The sequence below is a fragment of the Argiope bruennichi genome, chromosome X2 (assembly GCF_947563725.1).
Source record: "Argiope bruennichi chromosome X2, qqArgBrue1.1, whole genome shotgun sequence".
Classification (NCBI taxonomy): domain Eukaryota; kingdom Metazoa; phylum Arthropoda; class Arachnida; order Araneae; family Araneidae; genus Argiope; species Argiope bruennichi.
In genome coordinates, this window is record NC_079163.1 from 1,050,930 (window position 1) to 1,066,032 (window position 15,103).

Below are 15,103 nucleotides of genomic sequence, written 5' to 3' on the forward strand. Positions count from 1 at the left end.
AAAAATTTTGCCACTCATTATTCTCCCCAACTAGGAGGTGGGTAGTAAGCGGTTACTAAAGAGGGAGTGAAATTGCTTCTTGCTCCTTGTTGTCCCCGCCCCTGATAATGTGTATTAGATGATATTTGGCTGATTTTATTTAGTTTATTTTAATTTAGAAGTTAAAACATACTCCGATTTTTACTACTTATTTGGAGAAAAAATATTTAGCACTTCTCTAAAGATGCTAAAATTCAAAGAGATGCTTGATCTTACTACTAACCTGGTTTATACTTTTTTGTTTTAACTTCTAAAAGGTCTTTTCTGTGAAAATTTCAGAAATTTTTTTGCAATTTCTTGCTAAGATGAAATTAATTATCATTTCAACCTGAAAGTTCACTGATCTTAGAGTTCTGCAATCAACTGCAGAATTTTTCTAAAAATATATCCTTTTCTATCCACATGACTCCAATGCATCGAAGCAATAATAAATGAAACTAACAGGATTTGTGTGTCGTTTTAATTACGTTAGAAGCATGTTAATTACGTTAGAAGCATGTTAATTACATTTAATTCTTTGTTAATTACATTAGCAAGTAATCTATATTTATTTTCCAAAATAAATAAGATTGTGCCCTGTTATGAGATAAAGACTCTTCCCGATTTTCATTTCAAAGATATTTTGACTCTATTGAACCTAGGGGAAAAGTTTTAAGAGGAGTTTTGAAAATTTTAGCATTAAATCATTTGCGTCATGCGAGAAGCTTGCCAGATTACTCATCCTGAACTTAAATGCATATTATTCTTTACTTTTATATATTTTAATTTTAATTAGCAAGTAGTAGTTGGATCTATAACAAAAACATACAGGTAAGTTTAAAAAGAAGTAAGAAAACTTTACTCACCTTCTAAATAAACTCGTGATAAATTTTCAATAATTTTCCCCCAAGCTCCTTGACTAAGTGTTTTAAGATTGTTTCGCTCTAATTCTACAGTCCTTAAACTTGGCATGTCTTTAAAAATATCATCTGGAAGTGATTCAATGTTGTTGTCACTGAAATTAATAAAATTATAATATTTTCATATCTATTGACAAAAATTGTCTAAAAGATTTGAATTGTTATTGAAGCAATCGAAAGTTTGAAGTGAAATATATAAATAGAGAGCATTAATTCCTCAAATCAGATATTTATTCTTTCTTTAAAATTTGTTCGTTTATTAAATTTCAGCTATATTGTCAAGTAATGATCTAACACTATTGCACAGACTACTTTTGATTTGATTCATTACATGAACACAGAAACTGAAAAACTGAAAGTTACATTCAAAAGAACAAATCTGGAAGAAATCATTAACTTAAGGTGATTTCGAATATTGGTTTATGAAATCCCAGCAAAAAATGGGATCGGACGAAGATGACTTCTAATCTGTCGTTAACCAATTCTAAAAGAAAACTGAAATAATAAACTAAGGGTCGAAAAATAAAATTTTAAAATTTTTTCTTTATCATCAATTCTTTATTATTCACTTTTTAATGTTCAAGTTCTTAGGTTTTCAAGTAAATGTTTGTGGTTTTAAAGGAATACAAATAGATTTTATCCTTCCAAAAATGGTACATTCTCAAAAATAATTTTGTCTATTTTTAGCTTAGCTTTTTATTTATCCATTAAGCCCACTCCCAAATTATATATGTATATTAAACATCAGTAAAATGTAAATTTTTACAGGTTAAAAGAAATAAATAATTAATAAATGGGTAGTTTGAAATGATGAGGAAATTTTAGGAAGTGAACTGATTGACGTGTACAAAGAAGTATTTATTAAGAGAATCATGTCATATGTGTTGTCTAATTTTTAAGTAATTTAATTAAGTAAATTAAGAGGGAAAACGGCCAAAAATCAAATTATTATCTTTATTATTGAGACCTATAAAAGATAACAAAGATTTTGTATAACCTTCTCTAAGTCTGAAAGTAAGATTTCCATATTTATTTTAACAAAACTGAAAATATTTGTATTGTTTTTGTTTCTAAAATCTTTTATATTCATAGTTTACGAGAAGTAAAAAGGAAGCTAAAGCATCATTTATTCACTTTATATATTCTAAGCAAAGCTTCTTTAAATAAAAACACAAATTTTTGGGACATAATTTTTGATAATTCTGAAATTTTGATAAATTTAATTAGCAGAATAAAATTTGCAATGCATCTTTCCGAAAAAAAAAGATTATTTACTTTTTTCCTAGTTTCACATAAAAAAAAATGTGTATAACGAATTGTTTTATGAATACATATTTAAATTATGTTTTCAGGACTACGCTGTTTTCTGAAGAACGAATTTTAATTACATTCATTTACTCCGTATTCTGTAAAGTAATTCAACGAGGCTCTTTGTATGCACCTAACAGCTTATATTAAGAAATTTTTTTATGAATCATCTAGTAAACATTTAATACAAGCATACAGATATAAAGTTTGAAAAGTGAATAATGACATATTTTAATTCTATGGTACTGAAAAACAGAAAATTATCTCCCCATTTCTTTTCTTTTCTTCTTCTTCTTTTTTTTTTCTTTTTTTTTTTTTTTTTTTTCCTTAAATACATTTATCTTTTCAAATTGCAATCTAAATTTAAGCTCCAAAATATGTTAGAAAATGCAATAAAAACTCTTGCTAAAATAATCACCTTTATTTATCAGTTAATTGGCAGATATCTTAAAAATCCCTTTAATCTTTGCAAAACGCTTTAAATTAATTTAATAGATGGGACAGTTAGAGCAAGAATATCTTTCTAGAAAATGAAACACACAAAATATTTTCATTTTTACATTAGAATAAAATGCTTATTCAGTTTCATGTTATAAAATATAATGACCTTCGTATCTTATGGCTATTATAGCTACTTAATCCTTTTTAAATATATTTTCAAACACGGTAAATTTAAAAACCAAATACCAAAATTTCATATTACTGCGTACTAAATTATTATCAGTATTATATATTTTCTTTTAAACATTTTCAAATTAAAGAAAATATTTAATTTTCTTCTCGCATTATTATATAAATATTATATTATAGAATACGTGATAAACGTTCTTAAAGTTTACATTATAGAATATGTTCTTAAGGTTTATAAAATTTAATATTACATTAACTATTTAAGGAAAGATTCAAAGAACAAAAATTCAGAACATTCGCACTAAATTGCTGAGTTCCAACAACAGGAATAAATAATTAGCAAATAATAAAAATATACTTTTTTTTACATTCCAAAAAAATCCACTAATGGTGTCAGTTATTTAAATTAGGACAAATTTTGCAGGTGTTATCATTAATTTATGAAAATGCATAATCATGATCTGTAAGACTTATTAAACAATGCCTTTCTTCCTAATTAATTTATTAACTAACCAGCTTCAATTATAAGAACTTTTATACGTATCCCTTTGTGTTCTCAATTAGTCAAGAGAATGTGAGGTAATTGCGATCAATGTGAGACACTTATTTCGGTTTTCAACAGTAAAGAGCTAATTTACAGATGATATACTTGAAATAATGAGAAACTATTGCATATTGCCTGAAAATTTATTTTTTGTCTCCAAATACTCCAAGGCACTTCTTTCAGTAAATGTATATTCCTTTTCTTAGGATGTAGCATAAAAACTATCATAGTTGCTTAATAAGCTCAATATGGAGTATCTCCAATTTTCTCGAAAAAGAGAACTTTAGAAAAATCGGAAGGACAAAATATTATGACCCATGAGAAGGAATCATCCGAGATTTAGAAACAAGCATTAAAATTAAAACTTGTAAATCAGTTTTGTAACAGAAAATAGAGCTTTCAATTCAAGTAGAACGTTCAAGCCATAGTCATCTAATCATTTTTTTTTCTTTTGACATTTACTCAACCTTAAAAAAAACGAATCCTTCTTTGCTACTATTTACCTCAACGACAGGATCTGGGAATACAATTTTTATCTGCTCTCGATAATATTAAGCTCGCTATACATCTCAAAAATTAATTTGAGTTTAGCCTAAATTGTGCTCCTGTAACTTGTTAATGACAGTTCACTACTGTTAACTCCATCAATCTTGCAGATGAACGAATAATGGGGTTTTCATTCAAGATATTTGTACATTATTTATCAAAATATCTATAACTTGAAAAAAATCAAATGTTGATGATTCGAGACAAGTTATTTTCCCCATCTTCACGGCTCTGTCTCTTGTTTAAAAGAGTCAAAACTATCATCTTCAGATTCCTGCATAGTTGACATCAAAAATATCCAATAATTTTACCACATTTCCATGCATTACTATGGTATTTTTGGAGGAAAAAAAATAGGTTTATTCAGAAATATTCTTGTCGTAAAAAAGAAAAAAATTAAATTTGATTACTTCTTATAGAGTTATAAGGATATTTTTAAGTCGGGAATTTTAACTTTTTGAAGAAAATTCAAATTGATATATCTAAATTAGTGACAGTTATTTTAAAATTGCTTTATATTGCTTATTATTAATGACATATTTGAGCATTTAAGGAAATTAAGAAATTTGTAATAAATAAATTCTGAAAAATATTTTTGATATGTATTAAAGCTTATTACGAAAGAAACATACTTTTTCCGAATGCAGAAATTTCTTAAGGAATTGTAAACTTGAATAAAAATAAAATACTTTCTACGTTATATCCTTAATTTCTTCCAATATATTTTAACTGCATTAAATTCTGAAATTACAATATAAATTTGAATAAATTATTTTAGCTTACTTCATACTAATAGACCGCAAATTTTCTGCTGGCATGGGAAACATAGATCGAGATATGCTGGTAATTTTATTGTCCATTAGGAAAATCGTTGTCAATGACGTCAGCTTAGAAAACACTTTATCTTCCATTCTTTCAATTTTACAGTTATCAAATGTAACGGATCTAAGAATAGGCCCAGAAGAAGTAATCCAATCATTTTTCAATACTTTGATGTCATTCTTTTCGAATGAGATTTCCTTTAAACTGTTCAAGTGGCCCAATGAATAAGAACCTACCAGATCTTCTTCGTCAAAGCAAGACAAGAAAGTTAGTCTGCTTAATGAATTTTCTTGTCCTAGGAAAGGGGGAGATTCCATATTTACCGTTGAATGGCTGAATACGATTTCATTTATGTGTGGTCCCTTGAAAGCATCTGATTTGATGACTCCGGTGTCAAACATCCATATGGAAACTGTACTGATTTTATAATCAGTAAGTCTGCCTAATCCATCCCGAATCTGTTTATTATCTTGAAGGTAATTGCAATGCATAGTTGTGCGATCCTCATCTTCCTCGCAGTAGCACGGATAACTGTCTTCTGGATGGGGACATTCCTGTTCAAGAGCAAATAATCTCCATGCACAGAAATGCAAAATTGCTAGTAACAAGCAATGCTTCATACCTGGTAGAATGTTTCTGAAAAGGAGAGATATCTTGAAATATAGCAAATTTATTTAAAGATGAATTAATTTATTAAAAAATATATCAGGAAATTCGGTTACATAGCAATTTGTTGCGTTTCTTTTTGATGCCGTTGTCTCTTGATTTGTTTAATTTTTTCTCGTGTTGGGACTTAGTGAAGATAACAAAAATTTGGTAAATATTTGTCAAAATGGTTTTAATGCCATCAAATGCAGCCATTCTACATTTTAAATGCAAAATATTAAAAAAATTGTGTATTCTGAAAGTATGGAGAGAATATTTTAAATTTCAAATTGCATCATTTTATTATTATCAGATCACATATGTTAGATATATGGATAAAAAAGCTGGAAAGGAAAAGTATAAAATAATACCTGAAAACCTTCTTAGTTAAGGGATTACTGACGTTATGGAGAGATACCGAACAGCTGGTGGATTTGATAAAGTTTTTGTTCTTAAATCTATTTTTGGCCTGATGATACATTGAATCTTATTTTTTTCTTTACTAAGCAATTATTTCTTGATTTTAACAGCAGCTTGAAAATTTGAGGGGATAGCATTTTTAAGGTTTACCTCATTTATATTAACTTCTCGTTAGGAAGCAACACGAGACCTGTTTTGGGACGGAAGACGCGGTTTTGAAGTAATACGTCTCGGAAGATCTAGCAATATTAGAAGAGTGATCGTATACATTTGTAGTTTCAAGTATCCCCAAAAAAGAAATCTTTGGAATCAGGTAAGGTAAGTGTGGGAGCCACTCTTGGATAAAAATCATACCCAACTCTTTTCTGATGGAATGTTTCTATCAAGAATTGCTTTGCGCTCAATATCTTGTGTGGAGGAATCATGTTATGTTGGAACCGTACGTTCTGCAATTAAGGCAACAGCAAGTTCTCATCAAGTTTGGGAATTACGTCCAGCAAAAGTTCTAAATATAATGCATCCTTTGACATGCTCTGATAAAATGCAATACCTATTAACTGTTATTGCCAATTCAACAGCAAGCATTTATCGAAAAAGTGTTTGATATCATACTGCTGCAAAACTTTTTCTATCTCCCATTGATGCATATTCTGACTATTATACATTTCATTTCGCGAAAAGTGTGCTTCTTCGGTCCACTTAGAAATGCTGGCTGGACATCAAACTAGTTCTTAACGTAATTGTATCAGCATTTCCACATAGCAGTGTCTGAAGAGGTGTTATCATGTATGGATGAATACGAAATGCGTTGTCTCAATGAGGCTTATTGAAAGGTTTCATAGATTTCTCATACGCCGCTGTTCTAATATGTGAGAGTGTATCATAATATATATAAAAATAATAATATTTTATATGGTCTGCTAAGCGGATTCAACCTTCATTCACAAAATTCAATCTCAAACAACATTTCATATGGCCTGCCAAGAAGATTGCCAGCCTTCAGAGAAATGATGTTGATAAACCACGCAACCTATCTCACTTTACGGCCACATAAAAACAGAACCATTTTGCAATACTCAATTTCGGAAAATCGCTTCATGGCCACGAATTTCATTTAAAACTTTGAGAAGCTTTATCATTTATAGTTTTCAGATGAATAAATATGACGCTCCATAGATATTTGAATAATACAAAAAAAATTTTATAATTCGCAGAGAAAACACAATTTGAGTTGAGTTGGTAAGTCTTTGATTTTAAGCGATCTGCATAATCCACCTTGTCTAGACAGTCAGCAAAAGGGTATATCCAACGTGTTTGAACCAAGCTCATAAAATGTGTGGCAATCGCATCAAATGCTGCGAACCCATGGAAAAGGCTAGTGTTTTAACAGATTGATTATATTTCTTATTTCGCCCATGTTTCGTTTCGTTTGAGAAATCTCAATCAATAGAAGTATATTTTTAAAATCCTATTCATAGTATTAATATTCAAAATTCTTATTTATACTAAACTGATAAAGCTCCAGATAATAATAATTTATCCATATTTTGTACTTTTTAACTTTAAAAAGTTACTTATTTTAAGTAATAGGGATTTAAGTGTTTAAATTTCAAAGCTACTGAAAGGCAAATCTTTTTAAAAGGAATTTCTTCCCAATATTAGTTATTTTGAATCTTATCATGATTCAAAAATAACTAATGAAAATCTTGGAAAATAAAAGCAATAAAGGCAAAATTCAAAGATTTCAAACAAAACACTTGTGAATGAATGTAACAAACACAAGACTCAAAATACTCTTATAGTATTTGGGGGAAAAAATATGGAATATAAGAAATAGTTGAGTAATTGAAGAAAAAAAAAACATTTGTATTTTGAAAAAACAAGTACAGGGTGGTTATAATTAAAGTTACCCTGTTTAGACCTACGTAGTTTCCGCTCTAGTGGAAGGATGTCGAAGAAACTTGATATTTAGATTGTATAGATCATGGGGAAAAGAAATCTGCAATAAAAAAAAATTAGTTCAAATTTCGGCCGATAGATGGCAGTTTTCACGTACGATAAAGGCCGTTATGCAAATTTAGAGTAATTTAAAAAGCCAGTACTCACTGCATCAAAATCATTCTTCACCATGTCGGCAGAGAAGAAAGGAAGAGCTTTATTGATAAAGTTGTTTTATCAGAACAGCATAATTTATCAGTTGCACTGCGAGAATATCGGCGCTTGAAAGACTTACGAAAAGGGCCTATGTCTAGGCAGGCTTTGAAAAAGATGATTATTAAATTTGAAGAGACTGGAGAGTTGGGTGTGGTACAAGGAAGAGAACGGAAACGTATTTCAAATGAAACTGCTGAAGATGTCGCTCTTGCCGTATCGAAAGAGCGTCCGATTCGTTATATTCTTCATCAAGTTCTCAAGCGTTGACACGTGATTTCTCCCTCCCTTGGTCTACAGTACGAAAAGTTCTTCGACCCATTGTAAAGTGGTATCCATACACATCCATCATGTGCAAGCGCTGAATCCTGCAGACCCGGAGAAAAGAAATCAATTTGCTCGAATTTTTTTAGCCAGAATAGCCGTTGACAATTCATTGCCTTGGAACATTTTGTGGTCGGACGAGGCTCATTTTACCCTAGGCGGAGCAGTTAATACTCAGAACTGTCGCATATGGAGTACTGCAAGTCCTAATGATGTGCATGAACAGTCTCTACATCCTGATTACATTTCTGTATGGTGTGATTGTACTGCTGATTTCATTCTTTTTTTTTTTTTTTTTTTGAGGACAACATGCTTCATGGCCCTCAATTTGTGTTCCGTTACGGGTGCCCGTTACCACGACCTTCTTCAGCAGCAAGTCATTCTTGCGAATGTTTAGGGACTGCTGTCTACATGCAAGGCGGTGCACCACCTCACATTGCTCGACCAGTGGCGGCATTGCTTCGTGCCCATTTTGAAAATCAACGGGTAATTTCAAGAAGTTTTACAACTGCCTGACCTCCGCGTTTTCCTGACTTGAATCCCTGTGATTTCTGCTTGTGGAGATTCCTGAAAGATCGTGTCTATGGAGGAAGCATACGAACTCTGGATAAATTAAAAACAAGTATAACACGTCATGTTGCTGAAATTGATCGAGAAACTCTTCGTGCCACTGTTCAACACGCCATAATACTCTTTGAACCTATGCTTGACGAGAATCGAATGCACATTGAACATATATTGCAATTAAATAAAGTTTTTAAGTTCCAAATTGTGGTTTTTGTTTTTCATGCGCCGCCTTCTCACCTGGCGGTTGAAATTTGAACTAATTTTTTTATTGCAGATTTCGGTTCCCCATGATCCACACAACCTAAGTATCAAGTGTCTTCGACATCCTTTCACTAGAGCGGACACTACGTAGGTCTAAATAGGGTAACTTTAATTATAACCACCCTGTATTTGGACACAGTGATAATAGAGGGCAGCTTAATAACTGTCAGAGGTGTAACAATTTCCCCTTAGGTATTTACTACTTTAGTCATGTGCCATTAATTATTAAGCATATATTAGAATCGTGGTGCCGGCGTCCTGGCATAGGGGTAGCGCGTCTTCCCCGTGATCTGGGCGTCCCGGGTTCGAGTCCCGGTTTGGGCATGGTTGTTCTTCTGTTGTTCTATCTGTGAGATGTGTGAATGTGCCCTCCTGTAAAAAGGGGTTGTGCAAGCGAATGAGTGATGCGTGAGTGGCAAAGTCGTACTCTTGGCCCTAGTTGGCGCTGCTATAAAAAATAAGAGACGTCCCCCTCAGGCTTAAATCGCTGTCTTCGTAACAGTGGGCTTGTCAGTCGCAAGTGCCATAAGAAACAAACAAACAACAGAATCTTGGTATGTTACTTTTTTCGTTCACAAGGTCTGCATGCATAATTTTAAAATAATAAATTCGAAAAAATTACAAGAACTCAATATTTTAAATTAAATCTCATGATATTTTGAATAATAATATAAAAAGATTATTTGCAATTATATTATAATAAAAAATTGCAATTTAAAATCAAATCAAAAGTACAGAATATAAATTTTGAATTTCATCCGTTGAGTCAGTTGATGGAGGCTTTTTTCTTAACACTAATAACTTTTTGATGAATCATGGCACAGGTTGGAACTTTTTGAAATTAAAGAGCATAAACACAAGAGGAAATGGAGCACAAACACGCCGGAGAGCTGGAACGTCGGTTGAGGCCACAGGTTAGGTACGGTACCATCGACGATGCGGTACCATGACGGAATGCAGGGGATATTGCATCGGTTGGTATGAAACTTCGTCATGGAACGACGTAGCCGAAAGAGCTTCGCCATCGGAGACAAGCGTGGGTGGCCGCACCAATACGGAACCATCTTCGAAGCACGGCGAATCAAGAAGCCGTACCATAACATCAAATTAACTCTCATCCCGGGGATAAATTCTTTCAAAATTTTTTCACAGGAAACTATTCTTGTCGACTAAATAATATCTAAGGTTATTTCGAATCCTGTCGACTAAATAATATTTAAGGTTATTTCGAATCCTGTCGACTAAATAATATTTAAGGTTATTTCGAATCCTGTCGACTAAATAATATGTAACAATATTTTGGTTGAAGCAGTGTGCAGGTTTGAAGACATAGACGAGACATTGTATTTTTAATTATCTTTAATATCCATCTCGGGAAAGCAATTTATTTACAAGCAGACGAGGCGCGGCACAAAAGCAGAAGTAAGAAAGAAGCGCGAAACAAATGATCACCAGTCTTATATAATATAGGATTTCCGGCCACGCGCCAATTCAATACACGAGGTGACCTTTGATACCTTTACAAGGGCACCGAAGGGATCACTTTCATTTGAGACGTAGTACTCATGGCGCATTAGTTTTACAGACGAATTAATTAAACCGAAAGTGGAATTGGATCACGAAATAAGAGAATATTTTAGAATGAAGTTACTATGAGCTAAATGAAGATAAAATCTTCGAAATTAATTAAACTGAAATTAGAATTAAGATATCATTACATATATACATGTGTTTGTGTGTGCGTCTAAAAAAAGTGGAAATGAAGATATAATGATGCTTTATTTCCTGAAAAATCAATTTCTGATCCTTATTTTAAGGAATCTGAAGATTGTAAATAACGTACCATTTAAATTATACGACAGAAATTTTAAATAAGTGGTTGATTATTATTAAACTGTCAATTAATCATCGTTTATCTGAATAATTATCACTTAATCCTTTCAGACTGAACTTATTATTTGTTAATAAAAAATTAACTGTATAAAAAAACAATTTAGAAATGCTCACTATTTAAAGTTTTTATATATTGAAGGTTAATCTTTTTCTTGATAGAATAATTAAAATTAGTCATTTATTTATATCCAAATCTTTTCGCCTGGTAAGTTCCAACAAACCCTCTACAGCATAGTAAAATAAAAGCATAAACGCATAGTTAAAAACGCATTTCTAGAATAATACTAAATGGCATCATAGGCCAAGAATGTATTAAATATTATTTATGTAACAAAACAAAAAATATAATGAATAAAGAAAGCTCTCTATAGCATGAGAATTACTAGTTACTGACTAGAAGTATCATGGATTTTTTCTTAGTTACCCGAGTGAAATAAACTGAAAATTTTTGGAAATGAAAAAATATTTTAAAAAAACTTCCGTAATTACATAACCACAACCAGAGGGCATATTCTTCCCTTTCCGACATGCGCACAATATGGCATGCTTTCTAGTCATCTTTATAGTTCAGTGGAGAGAGATATCTGAACCCTTTCCATTGAGTCCAAAATTTGATATTGATCTACAATTAGAATTCATCATTGAACATCTTCTTTTTTTCAGTTATCGTGTTTACATACCCATAAATAGACAGAGAGGCAGACAATGAACCTTTTAATGGGTTTTTTCTAAAACTTGACATAGATTTGCATTTTTGATGTTAAAACTATATGCCAAATTTCATCAATCTAGGATGTTACAATTTTTCAACTATCGTGTTCGAATGCATTCGGATGGACAGACAGACCTTGAAACTTCCTCTTAATGGATTTCCTTGAAAATAGTAAACAAATTAGAGACTTTGTTTAAAAGATAAAGTATTAAATTTCATTCATATAATTTACTGAGAGTTTGTTCACAGACAAAAGTAATTTCAAAATTGATTTATTCGGACTCGGAGTGGTTGAATTTTTTGACGTTTACAGTATCATTTCTAAGCACAAAAGAAAAGAAAATGTTCTTATTAAAAGAGTATATATATTCTAAATACGGAAATACTCAGTACTAATGAAATAATCAGGCTATCCACTCTAATTGTGACCCAGTAGCTGATCTCTATGTCGTCTTAGAAAGAGGTAGATACTTTCAATAAGAAAAAAATCCTTATATGAAGTAGAGAATATTATATTAGTTAATAAAAGTTAATAATAATGTTAATTAGTTAATAATAATTAGTTAATAATGTTGAAAAATTACGAAATTTGGCATTTTATACGATAAACATGATTTATTAGTTACCATTAGTATAATATTCTTGACATGCTGACAATTTAAATACGAATGCTTTCCATATATCAACGTCCAAAATTTGACCGAATTATTAAACATTAAATTCAACTATTTTAGGAGATTTTCACTGCTGAATTTTGCAGTCTCAAGAACGTTTTTAAGAGAATACATGAAAATTACATGTTAATCTATCAGTTTTAGAATTATGCCCGTTACTTGACATAAAGAAGTATGACTCCCAGTAGTGGACTGGGTTTAAAAATATTGGTCGTCGTGAGGATATACTCGCATTTACAATGTTATCATTCATTTTTTGGAATGAATAGATTGCATTTTCAAAAATGCATGAATTGAAACCAAAAGAATAATATATAATTTCTGCAACATTAAATTGTTTTTATTTTGTACATCAGTATTTCTCACATAAAAGTACTAGAAATGATTAAAAAGTATACTTTTATTTTCTTAGACATTCTATCAAGTAAATTATTTCATGTATTTTTACATAACCTTGTTTGCATATAAAGCCAATAGCAGCTGATCTACGTGATTGGAGTAACAAACATACAAAATAAGTAACTACCTTAGAACCTCTAACAATAAGTGGACCCAAAATGTTGACTTATAATACGCAATATTTTCTCACTATATCATTTAATTTACAATGACCATTGACTCAAATTGATTGAAATTAATATTGAGTGTATTTTAAATAGTAGGAAATTATTCTCATATTTTTAATTCATTATTTTTTTAAGATTTAAATTACGTTTTTAAAAACTATAAAATTTCACAATTTTTTAAAAAACATGCACAGTTCTATAGTTAAATAGCATGTAGATTGCACTATAAATTAAAAATTGTACTAATTACATTCTTTTTAGTTATTTCATTTCAAAGTTTTTAAAACTGAAACCTAAATTTTTCCCTTCAGTGATTTTAATATGAGATTTTGATAGAGATTTCTTTGCCACGTTACGATTTAGGAAAGGGAATCTTAGGTATCTTTGAAAAATGTAGTAGGTATTAGGGATTTTTATCTTTTCGTTCAGTACATGAGAAAATGCTGCAGTCGGCAGTTTTATAGGTCGTGTGTAAAATTAATTAAATAAAAAGTGAGATTTGGATCGGGAAATCAGAGAACTTTTCAGATTGAAGTCAATATGAGCTGAATTAAGGTAAAAATTAGGATATTAATTAGAATTTAAATTAGATTAAGGGGTATCAGTACAATTTTTCTCCTACCGTAAGATGCAGAGGTGCATCAGAGCCCTTTGACACACAACCCTACGTTACAGTGGTGTCCAAGTAAGATGTTAAAATTTAAATGTATCTTAAAAGTGATGCATACGTTTACATTACCTGTACATTAATATAGAAATAATTTACGACAAGGATATTAGAAATTTAAAAAAGATAAATAGCTATATTTGTAAAAATGTTAAATAAAACTAAATAATCAGAAATAATAACAAACTATTCATAAATTAAAAGGTATAGTGCATAGATGTATTCAAGGCCATTTTTCTGTAGAAGTTCAGCTGATGAACTTAATTTGCTGAGGATAGTCTAAGTATGCTTGCCCACATTATTCTTAAATTTTGGAGAATTTGGCTCAACAAAATTAGAAATAAAATATTAAATAAAATATCAATATTCATCTAAAAGAAATATTAATATAATTAAGATTTCATATAAAATATTTGGAACTGAAAATATTCAACACAAAATTCAAAAATTTCTTATAAAACACTTGTAAATGGAAATATAAAACGCAAGATTTTATACTTTTATAATAAGTATTAATTGTGAAATAAATTGTAAAAAATATTTATGAAGGTTGGGAAAAAGAGTATTTGGGAATTCGAAAGCAAAACATTCCTGTTTGGAATAAGGAGAGTATTCTGACACACGAGGCAACAGAAAATAGCTTCATTACAATTACAGGTGTAGAAAATATTTCCATTGATGATTTATTCTGATTATCATATTTCCATTTTTCTGATTATCATGTGTCGTCAATTTTTTTTCTTAGTTTGAATCCTTGAGGTCAGATAAATTTAATTTAGTTGAATGAATCATCTTCCTCGAACTTAATAGCATTATGGTAACTTTCAAGTGAAGCACATTTTAAAATTAGGCATAAATTTAAATAATAGATTTGTTGTAAAAATTCAGAATAATTTAAATAATAATTTTAAAAGATTATTTGACATTACATCATAGTTTAAATCTGCAATCCAAAATAAAATTAAGAATACACAATATAAATCTTAAATGGTAGTAAGGAATAATAATATTATTGATGAATTCACTTATAATCTTTCATTTGTTGTGTCAGAAACGTATGCTGGAGACAGATTTTTTTTTAATTCTTGAATATTTAAATCACTTTTTGATGAACCGCAATCACAATAAAGCAAAAAAATTAGAATACTTAAATGGAGAGATACTCATTTACACATGAACACAGCGAAGCAAATGATTAATTATTGTGGTGAGAATGGAGCACATAAATGACATTAATGTCTGTATGGATCATTTGGCCCAGGGAATAAACTTGGGTAAAATAAAATATCTCTAAAAAAACGATGATAAGGAGCACACTCAACGATATTTAGAGTGTGCTCCTTAACGAGTAGAAATGTAGGAACAGGAAACGTAACACAATGCAATTATTACTTGAACATTTATGAAATTTTACTATACAGTGTGTTTAATCAAT

At 30.4% G+C, this 15,103-nt stretch overlaps 1 protein-coding gene across 1 annotated transcript in view; it reads right to left on the bottom strand.

Annotated features, from left to right (window-relative positions):
* Positions 1–15,103, bottom strand: part of LOC129961109 (slit homolog 1 protein-like) — a 33,022-nt gene that overhangs the window by 4,360 nt on the left and 13,559 nt on the right. The window contains exons 2-3 of the mRNA XM_056074939.1: positions 4,750–5,424; positions 885–1,033 (exon numbers count right to left, since the gene is read on the bottom strand). Of these exons, the coding sequence (XP_055930914.1) occupies positions 885–1,033; positions 4,750–5,408 (808 nt within the window). The 5' untranslated portion in view covers positions 5,409–5,424. The remainder of the gene's footprint in view (positions 1–884; positions 1,034–4,749; positions 5,425–15,103) is intronic.